The sequence below is a fragment of the Mobula birostris genome, chromosome 6 (assembly GCF_030028105.1).
Source record: "Mobula birostris isolate sMobBir1 chromosome 6, sMobBir1.hap1, whole genome shotgun sequence".
Classification (NCBI taxonomy): Eukaryota; Metazoa; Chordata; class Chondrichthyes; order Myliobatiformes; family Myliobatidae; genus Mobula; species Mobula birostris.
The window spans coordinates 147,393,189-147,415,133 of NC_092375.1; the positions used below are offsets into that span (position 1 = coordinate 147,393,189).

Here is a 21,945-nt window from a genome sequence, read left to right on the forward strand (position 1 = left end):
TGTATTCCAGATAATTAGAAGCAGGTAGAAAAAAATTGCAGTAAGAATAGATAAAATTCATTCTCAAAACACAGCGGAGGAATAGTTGCGAAACTTCAGGAGTTGCAGCCAGCTACTTATACTTTCAATTAAAAGGACTGTTGTAGATTCCAGGAAGAAGGACCAAGGTAAATAAAAATGCTATCCAATTCATAGATATAAGAATGCAATCTTGTCAATGACAGAGGATTCTGGTTAATTGGACTAATCGTAAATCAAGGTAGCTACTTATGTGGGACAACCCTTAAAGAACAAAAACTAAACAAGGAAGTAGCCAGGATTCCCTTTGTTTATTTGGGACACTATGTGCTTAAATGGGGCAGGAAACTGTTGATGAAGAGTTTCTATGTAGCATCAACCATGTGACTTGCACGGCCATTGACACAACACCATACTTCAAGCAAGCAGTTTTTAAATAGCATCAGTTGTCTGCATTTGTGTTTAAAATCAGTGATTTTTGTCACTGATAGTTGGCAAGAATTAAGCAGTAAGACAATTTGGAACTGTTTAGCCCACTGCGGTTTCAAGCATTCAGGCTTGGAGGTGCCAGAAATGGCCCGGTGTGAAGATGAAGCGATTTCACTACTTCAACAAGTTAGAAACTTGATGAATTTGAAGGTGTCGACATCATCTTGAATGTACAATGAAAATAAAAATTTGGAGGATGCAATCACTGGCAGCATTGTATGAAGGCAGTGCATTACCTACACTTAAGTGTGTTGATTTTGTTCGTACAGTCAAAAGAACACAACACAGCTGAATTCCTCAGTGACAAGTATTGGGAACTAATACATAGTTTTATATTACTGCAGTAGTATCAGTAGTCTTCTAATTTGTTCCATATTTCATTTAAAAACATAATTTGTTACCCAATTTGTCTTTTGTATACCTTTTTAACTATTTCCATGAAACTTTGGCTAATTGGGATAGCAGCTTAATTGGGCCAAAATTACTGGTCCTGAAGTGACCAATTAACTGGAATCCACTGTATTATGGTTTTAAAAGTCCTACAAATTTTTAGTGTGTAAAATGAGCAATAGAAGAATCACGGATGTTAACTGGTATGAATTGTCACAGACAAAAGTCCATATTTCATTTTCTGAGAGAAAGAAAGTTACAGTGTTTATCATCCTGGTGTGCCTGAACATCTCTCAGAACAACTTAGCATTTGTAGTTAACCCTGACAATTCCAGCAATTTGTTCTTAGAAATTCCAAATCCAAACTCAGAGAAACAGCAGGCAGTTGTGAATAGAATGGTCATCTTTTCTAATAAATTCTTTTTTTGTTCCAAGTTGGGCCATTTTCAGAGGACTCGTGTATTAAATAAAGAGTTTTGGTTTTCTGATTGCTCACTGACAAAGTTAAACTATTATCTAGCTCTTCAGCTGTAATCCGTTGGGCAGCGGAGCGATTTTCGTCAGCAGTGTTTGTTGTCTATGAACAGATACGTCCAAATGATCCCTTTGGTCAAGTGATGCAGCAGCACTTTGTGCAGTTGAACTCCACTCTGCATGCACTTGTTCAGTTCCCTGGAAAGGAGGCTCAGCAGAATCGTTTTTTGAAGGAGGTTAGTGGGGAATTGCACATTTTCCATTTATAAAAATTATGATAGTGTAGGTGTTCTAAAACTAAATATGTCACAGTATGAATCATTGAATTTCTTTCATTTGGTTCAGGTGCAGGTGTTTTATTCATCTACAGGTTGTCTAACTAGTAGAAGAAGGCATATCTGTGACAGTGTGGATTTGTCCATTGTTTTATGTTGAGCAGCCTGTTTCATGTAGCAGCAACAATTTCCTCCAGATATTAGTGAACTTCGACTGTTGACAGCAGGCAGTTTCACATAGCATAGTCACACAAATAGTATTGCATTAGTAGCCAGACGGCCTGACGTAGTGGTGTTAGTTGAGAAGTAAATATTGGCCAAGACAGCTGGATAGGTTGTCTACTGTCCTCCAGATTAGTGCTTTGGGTTCTTCTGTGTCCACTTGAAGGACCAGTGAAGACCATGGTTTAATGTCTCATGTGAAAGCTGGTGGCTCTGTCAGTATGCTCTCAGCCAATATTTTGTGCTCAGGGTTCTGCGTGGAGCTTGAACTTACTGTTTCCTGCACAAAGGGAAAGTGCTGTGATCACTTTAGCTAACACTTTGCTTTACATATTGCTTTGTAAAAGTAGGTTGGAGGTAACTGCAAATTTCATTTGATATTGCTCCAAATGTAAGAGCACAGAAAACTTGAGTCTCAGGTAGTTTTGAATTCCTGAACTCTTGGGAGAATTTTCTCTACATTTGTTGTTAGGACATTGGCAACACAAACAAATTGATATTTGGTGTTCCAAGACTCTAAGAGTCAGCCATGCACTGTTGAACTGGAGACAAATATACCCCAAATGATGTAGGGCTGACAAGTTCCTTTATGATGGTATAAGTGGTCGAAAGGGCCGGCCAGTGGTGTAGTGGCATCAGTTCTGCGCTTAGAGGCAGATGGTCCTGAGTTAGAATCCAGCCAGGTGCCAAACTGGGCAGTAGCTGTATCTGTGCAGAGGAAAGGCCTGGCAGTCTACTTCCGTATCTTGCCACGAAAACTCTATTGACAACCGCACTATCCATAGGATCGCCATGAGTGGGCGACGACTCAATGGCACTCAACAAGTGCTCTAAGAGCAAATTTATCACAGTATGAATCATTGAAATTCTTTAATTTGGTGCAGGTGCAGGAGTTTTATTCATCTACAGGTTCTCAAACCAGTAGGAGGCATATCTATGACAGTGTGGATTTGTCCATGGTACAGTAGACTATTTGTGCTTTCTCAGTAACTCAGTGCATTCACAATTATTTCTCGCTGCTGGCTTCCAAGTTATTGTTTTATTGAATTCAGTTAATTGCTACAATGGGATTCTGACTTATGCACTGCTCGATCAATACAACACATTGATTACTATACCTATAACATTTGTGTGTGTAATTTAAAATAACAGGTGGGAATGAACAGAGCTGAGGAAGGGTCTTTATCGGAAATGTTGACTGTTTATTACTCTCCTTGGACGCTGCCTGGCCGCTGAGTTCCTCCAGCATTTTGTGTGTGATACTCAGGATTTCCAGCATCTGTAGAATTTCTTGTTAATAAACACAGCAGCTACCCATCAGTCAACTTGGGTGGTTGGGAAACCTCTAAAGAAAAAAAAAATCGTGGATAGAATTAATCGTTAAGTTCAGCTAGCTTCATTGAATTCTTTGACAAAGCCGCAGAGAGGGTGGGTAATAGTAGTGCAGTTGATTTGTAGATGTGGTTTCATGTAGCATTTGATACCTCAAGTATCGCCTGGTAGACGCTAGGAAAATTAACCCCATGGCTGTGCAAATATAATGTTGTCAAAGGGACAGAAAGCAGAGTATTAGGGAGTGGTGCTTTTTTTGTATTACATACAATAGTTTGTGTCTTTAGAATTTATGTCTGGATTAATATACAGAAGCAGTCTGTGGTCAAAGTGATAAATTTATTTGTCTTCATTTCCTTACGTGTCTGTTTCAGGGCTGGGAGGAATGCTTTTGTATTGACATGAACGAATTTTATGTCAGATATATTCCAGAGCAAGAGAAGCAAAGGATTGAACTGTTGGAACCTTTTGATGAGTATGAGGTGAATCTAACTTTAGATATATCAACTGTTTGAAAAGACTAGAACTATGCTTTAATTTTCAAATAGACCATTCTAACTCAAAACTTATGTGAAAAATATTTTGAAAATAAAATTATGAAAGATGTAGATTGAAGAACTACTTAATGATTTTTTTTAAAAAGGTATTTCACCCACAACATCGGATCGGCAGTGGGATGTTTGGGGTCTGGAACTTACTCCATTATTCAGTGTGATCATCACTGATCTGTGACTAAACTCAGATATTTGCCTTTTTCTTGCATCCCTTAATGTCTCACTTCATTCTTGAAAGGCCTGGCTCTAATTTTGTAGATTATGTCCACATGTCCCAGACTCCTCAGATAGTAAAAATAGTTTCACTCATTTACCTTTCTGTTTCCTCTATTATCTTTAAAGCATCAGTCAGATCAACCCTTAAACTTCTAAATTCAAGGAAAATAGTCTAATTTATTTAACGTGTCCTTGATACTTTAACCTTTGGAGACTTATCATCATTTTGATAAATCTGTGCTGCATTCTTTCCAAGACCATAATATTTTTCCTAAAATGTGTTGCCTATAATCGCTTCCAGTAGTCCAGCATGGGTCTAGCCAGGATGTAATATAGCTGTAGTAAATCTATGTGCACTCTGACCCATTTTTTAGCTTTCTTTTTCCTTTACCTTTCTATGACATTTTAATAATTTTTGTACTTGAATCCTTATGTCACCTTGAATGAACATAAAACATTGAACTGTGCAGCATAGGAGCAAGCCCTTCACCCCACAATGTTGTATCGAACTAAATAAATGAGTGATCAAATGTCTAAATAATCCCTTCTGCCTATGCAATGCCCTTATCCTTTCACTTCTTGCAAATTCATGTACATATAAGAACCTCTTGAATCCCTCTATCATATTTGCCTCCACCGCCACCCGAAGCAGCACATTCAGGCACACATCACTGAGAAAAACATTGTCCAGCACATTTCCTCTGAACGTGCCTCCTCTCACCTTAAATGGTATTAGAGTGTCTATTAGACTCAGATGATTTATCACATTTCAGGAGAAATTAGAAATAAAAGTAAATATATGCTGTTAATAAATACCTACTAAAATTCACTTTGAAGAGGCTTAACTAGTCAATCATTAATATTTATCCACATAAATCAGATAAATAATTCAATCCATATGTACCAGCATGGATGTGATGGATGTAATGGCCCCCTTCTATAAACATCTATGACACTATTGTTACAGGTTTATTTCATAGAATGTTAAATAGTTTTTTTAAATAGATATTTTAAAGGTTGCTTAACTTGACAGATATTTCTTTTCATTCTCATCATCTCCTTTTGACCAAGGAATGGCATTTGAAGTGTTCTCACTATATGATTCTGTGTGCCTCAAAAGGAGATTTGATAAAGTATCTGCCATTTACTCCCCATCCAGGTAAGGTCGGCAAAATTTCACATGGTAACAAACTAGAAAGGGTAATAATTTGCATGTGTTCTTTGGTGCCTAGCCATCTTTACTACATGGAGCTGTCAATCATAGAAAATCTGCCAAAGCACCAGCGGCAGTTAAAACACGTCTTTCTTTAACTGATGTATGGTAATATGATCACCAGATGCCATGCTCCCGGTCTTGCCTGCTGTTAAGTATGTTAAGGGCTTTGAATGCTTCTGAATGTCCCTGATATTGAGAAACATTTGACGAATGCAAAAACTATTAAAGTTTAGTGATTCAATAAAGAAAGGTTAAGTTATTAAAACATTTTAAAAATTAAAGTGCCAAAAAATCATTAAAAATGTGACATTAAGTGCATTATTAACAGCAGACTGTAGGTAAGCAGTTGTCTAATGTGTAAAAGAATGTAAAGACTGAAGAAGATAGTGAGTATTAATGGATCAGATGTTGATATTGGCAGGAGTTGAACCTGAGAAGTGAAATGCCTTCAATAATAGCATGGCATTTTCTGTATCAGGTTTCATGAAAAAAAATCCACATCTGATGCAGAATTCAGCAAAAGATCTTAGTTTTCTGTGTTCATGTCTGAGCAAACCTATGTTGTAATATTCACAATAATTGCATTCTTGTGGGCATGGAATTAAATTTAAAATTGCTGGAAGATTCAACTTGGTGGTTGCCTGTTTGAAACTATGATGTGTAATGGTATTGCCATCCTTTTGAACATTGGTTAAATATTGTTTTCTTTTTCAGTCTATGTACACTTTTGTTTCCTCTTCAGATTTCTGCACCAAGTTAGATATTCTTGACTCATTGCAACTTTCGGTCTCTCTGTGTGAGACAGAAACACAGAGTCCTCATCTGAGGAGATTTGCCCATTGCTCTGTACTACTTGGCCCATATACAGTTGTTACCACTGGAGGATTTGGCAACAGAATTGGTCAGCATGGACGCCTTAAAGATATATCACTTTTGGCTAAAAGTGGGCCAGTTTGGAAATCTACCTCCTTTAGGGATGCAGACGGTTTATTGAGTAAGTTTAAAAATAATAAAATTTGCTTTAAATTATTTTTTGAATTATTGTTATCCATGTTGTACTACGAAAGCCTAAACTGCTAAAAGAAGTAGTAATTTCTCTCTCACACTCTGTGCTTGATATTAGGGCTTTGATGTTAATTTATCAGAAAAGCAGCAAGAACCATCAAAAGTTAAAAGTCTGTTCATTGTTGCCTCTTTTCATTTGAAGATATTTTCTTGGCTCAGCTTCACAGATGTCTGCAAAACTATGATAGCTTGTTCTTAATCTGCGAGCTCAGGCAATGAATCCCAGAAGCTATTTAGCTTTTGGAACCATTACAGCTGAGAATTTTTCATGATCTAGCCTGATGCCTTGACATTTGCCCAACTTGCTAAAGATCTATGGTGATCAAAATCAGGTTTAATATCACCGGAGTATGTCTTGAAATTTGTTGACTTTACGGCAGCAATATAATGTAATACATAACAGAGAAAGCAAGCTGTGAATTACATTTAAAAAATTATATATATATATAATAGTTTAATTAAGTAGTGCAAAAATAGAAATAAAAAAGTAGTGAGGTAGTGTTCATGGGTTCAATGTCCATTCAAAAATCAGATAGCAGATGGGAACAAGCTGTTCCTGAATCATTGAGTGTGTGCCTTCGTGTTTCTGTACCTCCTTTCTGATGGTAGCAATGAGAACAAGGCATACCCTGGGTGATGGGGGTCCTTAATGATGGGACGCCTCCTTTTTGAGGGCAGGGTTCCTTGAAGATGTCCTGGATACTTCAGAAGCTAGTGCTTATGATGGAGCTGACAAAGTTTACAACTCTGCAGCTTACTTCAATCCTGTGCAGTAGCCCCCCCCCCCACAATACCAGACAAAGATGCAGCCAGTTAGAATGCTCTCCACAGTATTTTCAAGTGGTTTGGTGACATACCAAATCTTCTCAAACTCCAAATGAAATCTAGCCAGTGTCATGCCTTCTTTGTAGCTGCATCGATATGTTGGGATACGTTATGATCTGAAGAAGCAGTTGTGACCTTTCTCCTGGAGTGTATTATTTAAACTTTTAGAATCCCAAGTATGAACTTGGTGTGCAATGGGAACATATTGGAAAAAAATCAGTATATAGGTGATATCTATGTTATGAGGTTGGGGAGGGGGTTTGCATTTCTAGAAAGTACAGCATACAGGTTTCCCCCGCTTTCTGAAGGTAGAGCATTCCTATGAAACCGTTCTTAAGCCAAAATGGCGTAAAGCGAAGAAGCAATTACCACTAATTTATATGGGAAAAATTTTTGAGCGTTCCCAGACCCAAAAAATAACCTGCCAAATCATACCAAATAGCACATAAAACCTAAAATAACACTAATATATAGCACAAGCAGGAATGATATGATAAATACACAGCCTATATAAAGTAGAAATAATGTATGTACAATGTAGTTTCACTTAACAGAATCAGGAAGATTTAACCAAAATTGATTTGTAGAAAAAAATTGGCACATACACACATGCGCACATACCTGCCCACGCAAGGCTTTACGGTCGTGGTAGTCTTTCTAGGGGTAAACACAAAATTAAAGCAGGCATCTTTTTTCGTAAAAGCAAAAATTCTCTTTCGGTTAGCGAAAACAGGTACTAATGTAGGTCTTTCATAAAAGCGAAGTGATGTAAAGTGAACCTTCGTGAAGCAGGGGCACCTGTATTGCAATCTTCTGTAATATAAAGGCACATCACCTGAACATGCATCAAGAAACACAAATTGGAAAAGTATATTTTGTGTTTATTTTTTTCACGTAAGTTATGTAAGAGCCAATTTTATTCTGTATCTCAATTTTTTTGGTAGTTATTTTTGAATTCTGTAAGGGTAGTTTCTAAAACCTGAATGGCTATAATGTAAAGTTTGCCTGCACTCCATACATAACTATAATATTAAGTGGCAAAAAACACCTGTTTCTCAACATCATGGTTGTTAATTTAAAGTTGAACACCAATTGCAAATTTGTGTGAAGTAACTATGAGAGAGTCTAACCACTTCCCTTTCCCATTCAATAGAATTTCCATCAGAATCACATTCAATCAGTAAGTCCCTCACCATCGATATCTTGGGAGTTACACTTAACCAGAAGCTAAACTGGACCAGCCACATCAATGCTGTGGCTACTAGAACAAGCCAGAGGCTGGTATCTTGCAATGAGTGACTCATCCCCCGATACCCAAAGGCCTTTCCACAACCTACAAAGGAGCATTATGTAAAACTCTCCACTTGAATACAGCACCAACAGCATCCAATAAAGATTGATGCCATCCAGAACAAAATAGTCTCCTTGATTGACACCTCATCAACCTCCCTAAGTATTCATTCCAACCATCCCTGGTGCACAAGGGCTACAATCTGTACCATCTACAAAATGCTCTGCTGTTAATCTCCTAGTCTTTCTCACTTACAGCTGCTCCCAGTCCTGCAATGTTTACCACCAAGAAAGGTAAGAGCTACATCTGCAATAGAAAACCCCACCTTCAGGTTCCCCTCCAAGTTGCCCACAATCCTAACTTGGTAATATATTACTTGTCCTTCATTATTGAGTCTAAATCCTGGAATTCTCTGCCCACCAGCATTATGAGTGTATCTTAATTAGAAGGACTGTGGTGGTTCAAAGAATAGCCCATTACCACCTAATTGTATGCTGGCCTTGGAAGTAATACCTGAATCCTGAAAATGAATGTTAAAAGATTTATGGTGTAAATTGGTATGAGCATTTGTTCATAAAATGTACATGTTTGTCACTATATTTATATTGTAACCTCTAATGCGTGTGTGAATATGTCCTTGTTTGTATTTCTGACTTCCCTATGGGTTAGCAAGTTCATCTTGCTAATAACTGAGCTGTTACTAGGATACACTGCTATTTCAGCTTCTGCTCCTCTCAATTTGTTGATTTGAGTGATCTTGGTTCTCCAGTAAATGAAAATCATAAAACTGCAAATGGTGGAAACACTCAGCAGGTCAAGCGACATCTGTGGAAAGGCAAACAGATTGGTAAAATTAATTCTGTTTCTCTTTGCATGAGTACTGCCTGATTCGCTGAACATTTTCAGCAGTTTCTATTTTTAATTCTGGTTCTCCAGTTGGCTGTGTAGATTCCAACTTGGTTTCACTGATCTCTGCTGGAGGCACTTGTATGTGGTTGCTGTTGAGAGCTCAGTTGGGCTTGGCTGCATTGCCCCCTGCTGTTAAAGAGGCCAATCACTATTTTAAAACAAATTATTGCTATTTATTTAGTCATTGAACTTCAATGAACAAAACAGTCAGCTCTTAGTAAACCATTTGGTAAGTAAATTTTAAAAAGTAATTCTTCTTGATCATCATACAATTCAATCCTTGTTTTTCTGTATGCAGTACATAATAGTCTGTTTCTAATGTATTCCTAATTACTACTTTTAAAATCAAAAGATAATTCAGGGAAACCTATTTAGAAACAATGTAAATTTGGTGAATTTTGCTAAAATCTGTCAGCTTTGATGGCACTTAAGAGTCTTTATTCTTGATAGGTTAACTAAACATTCTTTTAAACTGCAACCTATTCTGTTTGTGCATTGAACTTGTAATTTTTTTGTTTATTTTCAGCTGAGCGAATGTTTCACAGCATGACCGCACTCAGTGATGGTCGTTGTATAATCATTGGCGGCCGCACGTCTCCACTGAAGCCAGTCACAAGTGTTCTTTGTTTGAGATGTGACACAGGCAATGGTGGCATCTCCAATGTCAGCTTGTCATTAAAGGCAATTGAATGCAGTGGCACCATGCCGTCACCACGCTGGCGGCACACAGCAACAGAAGTGATTTACAAAGGTAAAAATAAAACACAAGAACAAGTCATGTAAGATATAAGGGACTATTAATTACAAAACAACTAGACAAAAGGCTGAAAGATTTCAAATCATTCTGTCTATTTCTCCTCTGATTTATAGCTTCATGAATGCTCACTGATAATTTTTTTAAAAAACAAAAAAAGGGAAAGAAGTCAGCTGTTTAGATAGAAGAAATCTATCAAAATCCCCTATTTGGTAATCTGGACAAATTTTAAGATACTGTCCTAGCAGGTCAATGGTAACATTATATAAAATTTGACCTGACACATAAAAAGGGAAACTTAATTACATGGAAGGAATACTGTATGGAAAGACCCTCAGATTTGTTTTTTTTGTAAAATGTTATTAAAGAAAGATTTGAAGTTATATAGTGTGTTACACAAGCTCAAGGCTTTATAAATTTCTTTACAGCCAATGAGATATTCTAAAAAATTGTAATATACCCCCAGTTTTTACAAAGCAATATCCTATTAAATAAAAACAGATTAACCATATAATCCATTCTTTGAAGTTTTGGTTTAAGAGATTAACGTTAGCCAGAATACCAGGATTACTTCTTCTGTATTTGAAGTAGTACCTTAGGACCTATAATGTTTGAGAAAGGAATCCAAAACTTAGATCACAAATTCCTCTGTTTGGCATCTGCCTACAAGGTACTTCTGTTGGAGGTTTAGCTTTAGAGCCAATTCCAATTAGGGATCAGTGACTGAGTTTCAAAATGACAAAGAGTTCACTGTCTCCAAAGGCCTCCAGATTCTGTTTTATTACTTTGATAAGGAACTCTAGAAAATAATAGATCTAAAGAATATATTTATCTCTAATTGAAGGTCAATGCATTTTCTTTTAAAGACCAGAACTATCTGTTCATTTATGGTGGTCGCTCGTCCAAAGAGTTGGTACTAGGTGACTGGCATTTCCTCAATCTGAAAGATTACAGCTGGACAAATGTAAGTTCAGAAATCAAAACATGAACTGCTGCAAATATTCAACATTACAGTGAGTTTATGTGGAGAAAGCAAGATAATTAATATTTTGGGAGTAGACTTTAATGAAAATCCAAGTAAATAACATCCACTGACTCTCCTGAGTCTATTCTGCTTGTTACTTCCTCAAAGAATTCCAACAGATTTGCCAGACAAGATCTCCCCTTAAGTACACCATACTGACTTCGGAATATTTTATCATGTGCTTCCAAGTAGCCTGAAACCTCATCCTTAATAATGGAATTGCTGACTCTGGTGATTCTTGAAAGATGCCTCCACATTCTCTTCAGCTACCCCTTTCAGAACCCTGGTGTTTTGTCCATCAGGTCCAGGTGACTTTTCCACCATCAAACTTTTTCAACGTCCCAAGTAGCTTCTCTTCAATAATGGTGATTCTACACACTTCTGCTCCCTGACTCTCAAATTTCTGGCATGTTGCTGGTATCTTCCACAGTAAATATTGACACAAATACTTCTTCAGTTTATCCACCATTTCTTTGTTTCCCATTACTATTATTTCTCCAGCAACATGTTCCAGGAGTCCAATGTCCACTCTTGCTTCTCGTTTGCTCTTAATATATCTGAAAAAAGCCTTTGGATTCCTCTTATATCTGCATTTTTCATCTTTTCTCACCTTATTAATTTTTGGTTGCTTTCTGTTAGTTTTTAGAATCCTCCAAATCCTCTGTTTTCCTGTTGTTTGTTGTGCTGTTTTAAAGGTAAAAAGGTCAGCTTTTTTAAGTCACATGTACATCAAAACATTAAAACATACAGTGAAATGCATCAAACAAGAGAAAACCTGCAGATGCTGGGAATCCAAGCAACACACACAAAGATGCTGGCGGAACTCAGCAAGCCAAGTAGCATCTGGAAAAGAGTACAGTCAAAGTTTTGGGCCGAGACCCTTTGTTTGGACTGGAGAAAAAAAAGATGAGGAGTCAAAGTTAGAAGGAGGGAGGAGGGGAGGAGAATCACAAGGTGAAAGGTGAATGCTAGAGGGGGAGGGGTGAAATAAAGAGCTGGGAGGTTGATTGGTGAAAGAGATACAGGGCTGGAGGAGGGGGAATCTGATAAGAGAGGACAGAAGGTCATGGAAGAAAGAAAAGGGGGGAAGGAGCACCAGAAGGAGATGATGGGCAGGTAAGGAGATAAGGTGAGAGAGCGGAAAGGGAATGCGGAATGGAGAAGGGTAGGTTGGTGGGGGAGCATGACTGAAAGTTGAAGAAATCGATGTTCATGTCATCAGGTTGGAGGCTACCCAGACAGAATATAAGGTGTTGCTCCTCCAAGCTGAGTGTGGCCACACTGCAGCAGTAGAGGAGGCCAGGGACTGATGTGTCAGAATGGGAATGGGATGTGGAATTAAAATGGGTGGCCACTGGGAGATCCCTCTTTTTCTGGGGATGGAACGTAGGTGCTGGGCGAAGCAGTCTCCCAATCTACGTCGGGTCTCACCGATATACAAGGGGCCACTCTGGGAGCACCAGACACAATAGATGACCCCAATAGACGCGCAGGTGATGTGTCATCTGACCGGGAAGGACAGTTCGGGGCCCTGAATGGTAGGGAGGAGGTATAGCACTTGTTCCACTTGCAAGGGTAAGTGCCAGGAGGGAGATCAGTGGGGAGGGACAAGGGAGTCGTGTAGGGAAAGATCCCTGTGGAAAGCAGAAAGTGGGGGGGATGGAAAGATGTGCTTGATGGTGCAATCCTGTTGGAGATGGTGGAATTCATAGAGAATTATTTGCTGAATGTGGAGGCTGCTGGGATGGTAAGTGAAGACAAGAGGAACCCTATCCCTGGCGGGGTAGTGAGAGGATGGAGTGAGGACAGACGTGCGTGAAAAGGAAGAGATGCAGTTGAGGGCAGTATTGATGGTGGAGGAAGGGAAGCTCCCTTCTTTGAAGAAGGACGACATCTCCATTCTGGAATGAAATGTGTAATTTGGCTCAACACAAATCAGCAAGGACTGTGCTGAGCAGGCCACAAATGTCACCACGCTTCTAACATCAACATAGCATGCCAACAACTCACTAATCCATCTGTGTGTCTTTGGAATGTGGGAGGAATCCCACATGGCCACCGGGAGGATGTACAAACACCTTACAGACAGTGGCAGGAATCGAACCGCGATCTTACAGCTACTGCTGTAAAGCGATATGCCAACTGCTGTGCTGCCTTTATGTTACTTTTGACTTCTCTTGTCAACCACGGTTGCTTCATCCTCCCTTTAGAATGTTTCTTCTTCAGGATAAAATGAACCTGTGTCTTCCGAATTACTCCCAGAAACCCCTGCTTCTTCACCATCACCCTTGTTAGGGTCTCCTTTGAGTCAGCTTTGGCCAACTCCTCTGTCATGCCACTGTAGTTGCCTTTAGTCGATTGCAGTGCCTTTCTTCTATCCATTTGTTGGCACCTTCAAGGATTCAATCTTTAATAAACGTTTCTAAAACTTGATTTATTTTAAGGAAATTAAAGGGTCCCCTAAGGTGATATAATCTTGCGTGACCAAGGAAGGGGAGATATGTAAAATCAAGTCACATTCTTGGCATTTACAAAGGAGACTGGAAAGATGTTTGAGTGAAGGAAGTTATGAAGTAAACACAAATGGAATATAGACAGGCTGGGAGTCAACCTAAACTGGAATTGCACACAGCTTGCACAGTATCCTTCAGACCACTTGGGTTTGCTCTGGGTGTGCCAGTTCATTCTCACAGCCCAAAGACAAATGTGTTGGTAAGCGTAAATCTCCTCCACTGTACAGGTGAATGGCAGAGTGCAAGAAGAGTTGTAGAGACTGATGGGAGAATAAAAACATGTTTAATGTAGGATTAGTGTAAATGAGTGGTTGATGCTTGGTGGTGACTCAGTGAGACAAGGTTTCTCTTTCTATGCTGTATATCACTGATTCTGTACTGCAATCCTTTACAATAGATTTTATGCAAGAATACTCATGAAGTGACTAATAGGTATTTGACAATATATGCAGAATGTGGAAGAGGAAAAGTTGATTGGGAAGTTGTTAATATAATGTTGATATTTAAAAGACAGCACAGGGATAACCCAATATAGTCTAGGCTAGAAAGTCTAATTCCTTTTGTGGAGTAAGTTTGATAAAGCAACCTCAAAGATAGGGTAATGACATACCTAGACTCATTTACTATGCTAAATATTTCACTAGTGTCCTCCATTAGAACTTAAGTATCCATTAGGAAAAACAGTTAACAGTTTGAAATTGGTTGATGTTCATATTCTAAAAACAAAGCAAAACAGCCTGCTAATCTGTTACACAATGTGTGTGCTTTACAGATCCCAGTGGATGGTCCTCCGCCGGAAGGCAGTCATTCCCACAGTGCGTGTGCGTGGAAGGGTGGTGTTGTGATTACTGGTGGATTGGGAACAGCACAAGTTCCTTTGGGATCTGTCTTCTATCTTAAACCAACTTTGTCTGGTTTTGTTTGGGAAAGAATACAAATGATTTCTTCTGTCATTCCGCGGTAATAATATGGATTATTTTAATAGCAAAAAATAAAATTGCTATTTTCCTCTCCCCTCTCCCCCTCCCCCTCTCCCCCTCCCCCTCTCCCCCTCCCCCTCTCCCCCTCCCCCTCTCCTCCTCCCCCTCTCCCCCTCCCCCTCCCCCTCCCCCTCCCCTCTCCCCCTCCCCCTCCCCCTCCCCCTCCCCCTCCCCCTCTCCCCTCTCCCCCTGTCCCCTCTCCCCCTGTCCCTGTCCCTCCTCCCTCCTCTCCACCCCCTCTCCCCTCATCCTCACCCTCTCTTCCTCTCTCCCTCCTTCTCCCTCTTGTTTCCTCTGCCCTTCATACTTTTGCCTACATCTTCAGATGATGACAGGTTGATCTGTGTACAACCCACGTTCAGGTCTGAAGACTGGCTAGTGCTATGATATATTTTCCATATATCGTAACTCCAGAATACGCCCTAACAGTCCCAGGGCTCTTAACTTCAGATTCTCAGATGAGTAAGATTTATTTTGTGTGGAAGACCTGGAAGGATTACCATGTATGTGAAATATCAACAAATACTGATTTAATTTTTACTTTTTATGTGCTTTCAAATTGATACTTATAACTTTTTAATACAGAGTACCCATTGTCAGAATGGTTAAAACTACAAGAAGTAAGCCTGAGTGAGTCTTTACATTTTAAGGAAAAGCAGTCATTATTCAAGTATCTATCCTGTGAAGACTTAAGCAAATTAAATACTTCCTGGTAAATAATACAGTATAGAGGAAAATTGGAAGTTTACCCGAATGCATATGTGATGTGATTTTTAACACCGGAGATTTTTAGAAACATAGAAAAACCTACAGCGCAATACAGGCCCTTCGGCCCACAAAGCTGAGCCACACATGTACGTACTTTAGAAATTATGTAGGGTTACCCATAGCTTTCTATTTTTCTGAGTTCCATGTATCCATCCAGGAGTCTCTTAAAAGACCCCATCGTTTCCGCCTCCACCACCGTCACCAGCAACCCATTCCACGCACTCACCACTCTCTGTGTAAAAAAACTTACCCCTGACATCTCCTCTGTACCTACTTCGAAGCACCTTAAAACTGTGCCCTCTCATGTTAGCCATTTCAGCCCTGGGAAAAAAAGCCTCTGACTATCCACACAATCAATGCCTCTCATCATCTTATACACCTCTATCAGGTCACCTCTCGTCCCCCAGCGCTCCAAGGAGAAAAGATCAAGTTCACTCAACCTTTTTTTTCATAGGGCATGCCCCCAATCCAGGCAACATCCTTGTAAATCTCTGCGTCCTTTCTATGGTTTCCACATCCTTCCTGTAGTGAGGTGACCAGAACTGTCTGACCAGGGTCCTATATAGCTGTAACACTACCTCTCGGCTCTTGAACTCAATCCCATGGTTGATGAAGGCCAATACACCGTATGCCTTCTTAACCAAACAGTCAACCTGCGCAGCAGCTTTGAGTGTCCTTTGGGCTTGGACCCCAAGATCCCTCTGATCCTCCACACTGCCAAGAGCCTTACCATTAATACTATATTCTGCCATCATATTTGACCTATTAAAATGAACCAACTCACAATTATCTGGGTTGAACTCTATCTGCCACTTCTCAGCCCAGTTTTGCATCCTATTAGTGTCCTGCTATAACCTCTAACAGCCCTCCACACTATCCACAACACCCCCAACCTTTGAGTCATCAGCAAATTTACTAACCCATCCCTCCACTTCCTCATCCAGGTCATTTATAAAAATCACGAAGAGAAGGAGTCCCAGAACAGATCCCTGAGGCACACCACTGGTCACCGGCCTCCATGCAGAATATGACCCATCTACAAACACTCCTTGCCTTCTGTGGGCAAGCCAGTTCTGGATTCGCAAAGCAATATCCCCTTGGATCCCATGTCTCCTTGCTTTCTCAATAAGCCTTGCATGGGGTACCTTCTCAAATGTTTTGCTGAAATCCATATACACTACATTTACTGCTCTACCTTCATCAATGTGTTTAGTCACATCCTCAAAAAATTCAGTCAGGCTCATAAGGCACAACATGCCTTTGGCAAAGCCATGCTGGCTATTCCTAATCATATTATTCCTCTCCAAATGTTCATAAATCCTGCTTCTCAGGATCTTCTCTTTTTTGAATAAGAAAATTGGACAATCTTATATCCCCAGATTTGTTATCACCCTATCACCAGCCACTTCCTGTGAAGAACAGATATAATTTGTCTGGAAGTGGCTGCTGACCTTTGCAATCTTGTATGACTTGCAGCTTCCCAGCTTCCCAATACTGATGGAACAATATGGAGGAGTTTGGGCTGGGAGGTCCTTCTCCTTTCCACCCAGAAAGGAAGCTGGAAATTCACTTCATTGTTATATTACTATGATTCTAGAGAAAAGTCCAAATTGGTTTCCCTGCTCAAGCCTGGGTTAAAATTTCACTTGGGTTAGGGTTGCAACATTACTGGACCTTAACATACATGTTGAAAGAAGGACTTTCCAGTATCAGAGGGCAGGAGGAACAAGGGGTGGTTGATGACCAGTGACATTAAAATTGCCTTCAAGTTGTTTGCATTTATTTTTCAGGTACTCGCACACAGCACATATTCTTGATGATAAACTTATTTTGCTTGGAGGAGTATCAATCCACACAGATTCAAATCCTGAAGTAACTCTTATTGATTTAAAAGCAGGACGGAGTTGTAACTACTACATCAGCACGGCAAGTAATCAGTGTTAGAGCAATATATCTGATAAAAACAGAACATCTGTTGTATTGGGCTCAGGAATTTTCCCCTCCAGCATATTTACATATTTTGCTTCCTGTTGGTAATAATCAAAGGTACAGCACGCGAATGACCAACTTATTCCAAAGAAGCTCATTCCCTGAAATGTTGTCATATGGCAGTGGCACGACATAGCTGTAAACATATTTTTCTAGATTATGTTGAAACTGTGAGTAAGACTGTGAATAATGTATAATTGTATTCTCTTGTGGATTTGCTTTATTAATTTTAATGGCTGGAGGAGAAAATGTCTAATTTTTATTCCCAGCTGTTACAATTTTATACCGTAGCTTTTTAAGTTGTGTTTTTTTTTACTGCTGGTAACCTTATTCCTGAGTAGCTCAAATGTCAGGAGCAGAGAGGACAAGGATTTTTTTCCCAAGATTAGTAATGAATTGTAATGGCAGATTACCCTTTGAAGACTGTGTATCCGATGACTTTTCTTGTTGGTGACAATTACTAGTGAAGGTAAAAGGATGTAGCTCTATATTTTAGAATAAAATAACCTACTTAATCAGAAAGAAAGCAAGAATTTGTCATTCAAGCTCTATCCCTGCAAGACCTTGATATTGTTCCAGAAGCCCAGATCAATTTGTTATTTTGTTATAGCTACAAATTTTGGTGAACAGAGACCCTGTCAGTATCTTGACTTGGTATTAAATGCTACTTTACCTTTCATGATCCGGCCCATGGTCATTTGGTAGACACACAAATGTTCAGACTGCCCTCTGTTATCACAAGTCACTGAGCATGACAGATCAGTGAACAAAAAAATACCTCAAATTATTGAGACTAAAAGTAACGATTTGTTACCATTAACAAGATAATTATAATTCTATAATATTTCTCTGAGTGCTTTAAAGCTGAAGTATTTATTTATGACTATGCATATTGGATGCCCCAGGGGACATAAAGGATGAAGCAACAAACCGGAGAAGTAGATAAGAGAGTGAGGAAATTGGGGGAGGAGTCAGGGGTTAAAGGTGAGGTGTAGAGCACAAGAGGAAAAATGTTCAACCATTCAAAGTTCAACCAGTCAAGCCTAAAAAGTTAGATTGCCAAGAAGGTTTTGGAACTGAGTATCTAAAAGTACATGTCTCTTTGCAGGAGTTCCTAAATGATTAATCCTTACTTAATTTAGTATTAAGTGAATAAATAAAAGATAATTATTGCCACTAAAAGTTGTAACCAGAATGACAACAAAATGTTGGCCTTGAATTTTTCATTTAATATATTTATGTCACATTCCTCCATGCACCAACAAGGGTAAAATGGAAAGAAATTCACCATATGGCAGACTATTATGTGACATTAGTCTTCAGATTATTAATTATTTTCTCTATTACAGAACCCTGTGAAGTGGCCACTAATGTTACACAATCACAGTAGTCTGCTGTTGGCAAAGGAACGCCAAGTACTGGTCATAGGAGGAGGAGGGAACTGCTTCTCATTTGGAACACACCTGAATTACCAACCAGTCTTGTTACAGTTACCTGAGATTAGCTGACCCAACAAAATGAAACACAACAGTAAAATTAGAGTACAGTTTGTAGCTTTTATGAAATAATACTTCTCCTGGAGGCCTAAAGCCAACAGCTGAATCTGCTGAATATCATAAAGGTGACAAATGAAATATTGTGAACTTAATTATCGGTGACCCTGGCTACACCATGAGACTTTGCCAGATTTATGAGTATTGGTTTTATATTACATCACATTTGTCTTATCCTCACTAAATATGAAGGAATGTCAACCTGTAATTGTTTGAGTAATTAGTCAACATTCATGGTATTGTATTTGAGCTACTTTCTAAATTAAATTGTCCATCATTTGGTGGCTGGCATAGATTTAATACACTCAGTTGCCACTTTATTAGGCACCTCCTGTACCTAATAAATTTGTCACTTAGTGTATGTTCGTGTTTTTGTGTTGCTGTAACCCATCCACTTCAAGGTTCAATGTGTTGTGTGTTCAGAGATGCTCTTCTGCACACCGCTTTTGTTATGGTTATGGTCATGGTTATTCGCCTTCCTCTCAGCTTGAACTAGTCTGGCCATTCTCTGACCTCTCTCATTAACACGGCATTCTCACCCACAGAACTGCTGCTCACTGGATGTTTTTTTGGTGTTTCTCACACCATTCTCTGTAAAATCTTGAGAATGTTGTGCGTGAAAATCCTAGGAGTTGATAGCAGTTTCTGAGATACTCAAACCACCCTATCTGGCATCAACAGTCATTTCATGGTCAAAGTCACTTAGATCACATTTCTTCCCCATTCTGATGTTTGGCCTGAACAACAACTGAATCTCTTGGCCATTATAAGGAGAACAAATAATTGTTACTCCAGATCTGAAACAGCATAAAAGAACAGAAAACATAAAGAAAAAGAATAATAATAGAAAAAAATGCAATAAATATAAATGCCTGATACCTTTAATACATAGTGATTGTGTCCATAAAGTGACACGAGGCTGTACATAAGGTGACTAACACAAAATAATAAAGTCATGGTGGAGTTAATGGGTGGAGGTGTTGATCAGCCTTACAGCTTGGGGAAAGTAACTATTTATGCATTGAGTTGCCGCCACATGCTTGGCTGATCAGATATTTCCATTAATGAGTGTGTGTACAGGTGTACCTAATAAAATGGCCGTTGAGTATATGTGAATGGTTTGAACCTGCGGATTTGATTTGAACAATGAGCTGTTGTGTTCTCAAGCAAAATACCTATAACTTTTAGAAGGAAACTCACTCTCGTGAACACAAAATTCTTAAAATTTTGCCTCTGGAAAATACGTATTTTCTTATTTTTTGGATAATAATTTTATACTCTAACACAGGAAATGATACCCATAACAGGCTGTTTCAAATTGATGTTAAGAATGTGACCAATTTGAGGGTGTGCAGATGCAAATATAATTAAGAGAATCTCTTATATTTATCTGTTGATAATATATCAGATATTCATTTCTTGACATATTTCTAATGTCATACCATTAAATACATACTTGTTAATGACTTGTGACAAATTATGATCTAACCCATCTATTAAAATTTGCATTGCCTTTCAAACAGTTATAGTAAATTATTAAATTGAGGGATTTCTGTACACAGTCAAAGGAATAAATTTAAAAAGTGCTCCATATTGGAGGATAACTTGTACTTCCTTACATTGTTTATGTTGTTAAGTGAAATTTCATTGGCATGTTGAAACAATACAAAATGACCAACAGTAAATGAATGTGTTTTCTTCAAAGGGTCAGACAAATCAGGGTTACCACCATGATGGGCAATAATTTTGTTTCCCTGTAACTATAAAACAGTGAAATTAGGAGCAGAATTACATCATTCAACCCATCGAGTCTGCTGCACCATTCAATCATGGCAGATTTATTTTCCCTCAAACCCATTCTCCTGCCTTTTCTCTGTAAAGCATCACAGTACAGTAATATGCAAACTGAACTTTTTTTTATGTTTTGCTTGAACATTAATTCACTTTTCTTTCCAAAAGGGGACAAACAAAATTTTTATTTTTAGGAAGCTATAGGAAAATAGACTTTAGACCATAAGACATAGGAGCAGAATTAAGCCATCTGGCCCATAGACCCTACTCCACCATTCAATCATGGCTGATCCTTTTTTTTTCTCTTCCTCAACCCCAATTCCTGGCCTTTTCCCCATAACGTTTGATGCCATGTCCAATCAAGAACCTATCAATCTCTGCCTCCCAATGATCTGGCCTCCACAGCTGCATGTGGCAACAAATTCCACAAATTCACCACTCTCTGGCTAAAGAAATTTCTCCGCATCTCTGTTTTGAAAGGGTGCCCCTCTATCCTGAGGCTGTGCCCTCTTGTCCTAGATTCTCCCACCATGGAAAACATCCTTTCCACATCTACTCCGTCTAGGCCTTTCAACATTTGAAAGGTTTCAATGAGATTCCCCCTCATCCTTCTGAATTCCAGCGAGTAAAGACCCAGAGCCATCAAATGTTCTTCGTATGATAACCCTTTCATTCCTGGAATCATCCTTGTGAACCTCTTCTGAACCCTTTTAATGCCAGCACGTCTTTTCTGAGATGAGGGGCCCAAAACTGTTCACGATACTCAAGATGAGGCCTCACCAGTGACAAGGCTTTAGACAATATAACAATTAAATTGGAAAGATTAAGATTTTTGCTTCTGGCAGTGTGTTGAACTATATGATCTGATCTGTTGGTAATTACCCTGTCCTATCTATTCAGCTTTAACTTGGCCTTTCTTTATATTGCCTGACTTATGCATGAGACAATTTTGTTATCAATAAAAGGCAATGGATATTTCTTGGGCATGACTGAAATTCTGCAACAATAATGTAATTAAGGGAGATTAATTTTCACAAATGAATTGAAAGGAAAGGATTTGTCTTTCTTCTGGACCAATTATTCTTCAATTGGGATCTGAAAGAATTGATGTCAAAGTGTAGAGATTGTATATTCCCATTTGACTAGACTTTGTGTTAATAGCTGTTCTCTGATATAGTTGAGATGGGAAAAGTCCAGTGTTTTCCAATTGGAAACAAGCCAAACATTTTATCTAAGCATGACATGTCAACTATGATTCAATGATAGCATTCTCATCTCCAAAGAAAGCCAAGGGTTT

General features: G+C 38.9%; 1 protein-coding gene across 2 annotated transcripts in view; it reads left to right on the forward strand.

Annotated features, from left to right (window-relative positions):
- The window catches only part of lcmt2 (leucine carboxyl methyltransferase 2), a 39,167-nt gene extending 17,585 nt beyond the window's left edge, over window positions 1–21,582 (forward strand). For both annotated transcript variants that reach the window (XM_072261568.1, XM_072261569.1), the window contains exons 6-14: window positions 1,418–1,607; window positions 3,575–3,682; window positions 5,042–5,129; window positions 5,929–6,180; window positions 9,803–10,027; window positions 10,897–10,994; window positions 14,340–14,527; window positions 17,106–17,241; window positions 18,654–21,582. In XM_072261568.1, coding sequence (XP_072117669.1) covers window positions 1,418–1,607; window positions 3,575–3,682; window positions 5,042–5,129; window positions 5,929–6,180; window positions 9,803–10,027; window positions 10,897–10,994; window positions 14,340–14,527; window positions 17,106–17,241; window positions 18,654–18,812 — 1,444 coding nt within the window. In that variant the 3' untranslated portion in view covers window positions 18,813–21,582. The remainder of the gene's footprint in view (window positions 1–1,417; window positions 1,608–3,574; window positions 3,683–5,041; window positions 5,130–5,928; window positions 6,181–9,802; window positions 10,028–10,896; window positions 10,995–14,339; window positions 14,528–17,105; window positions 17,242–18,653) is intronic.
- The last annotated feature ends 363 nt before the right edge of the window (window positions 21,583–21,945 follow it).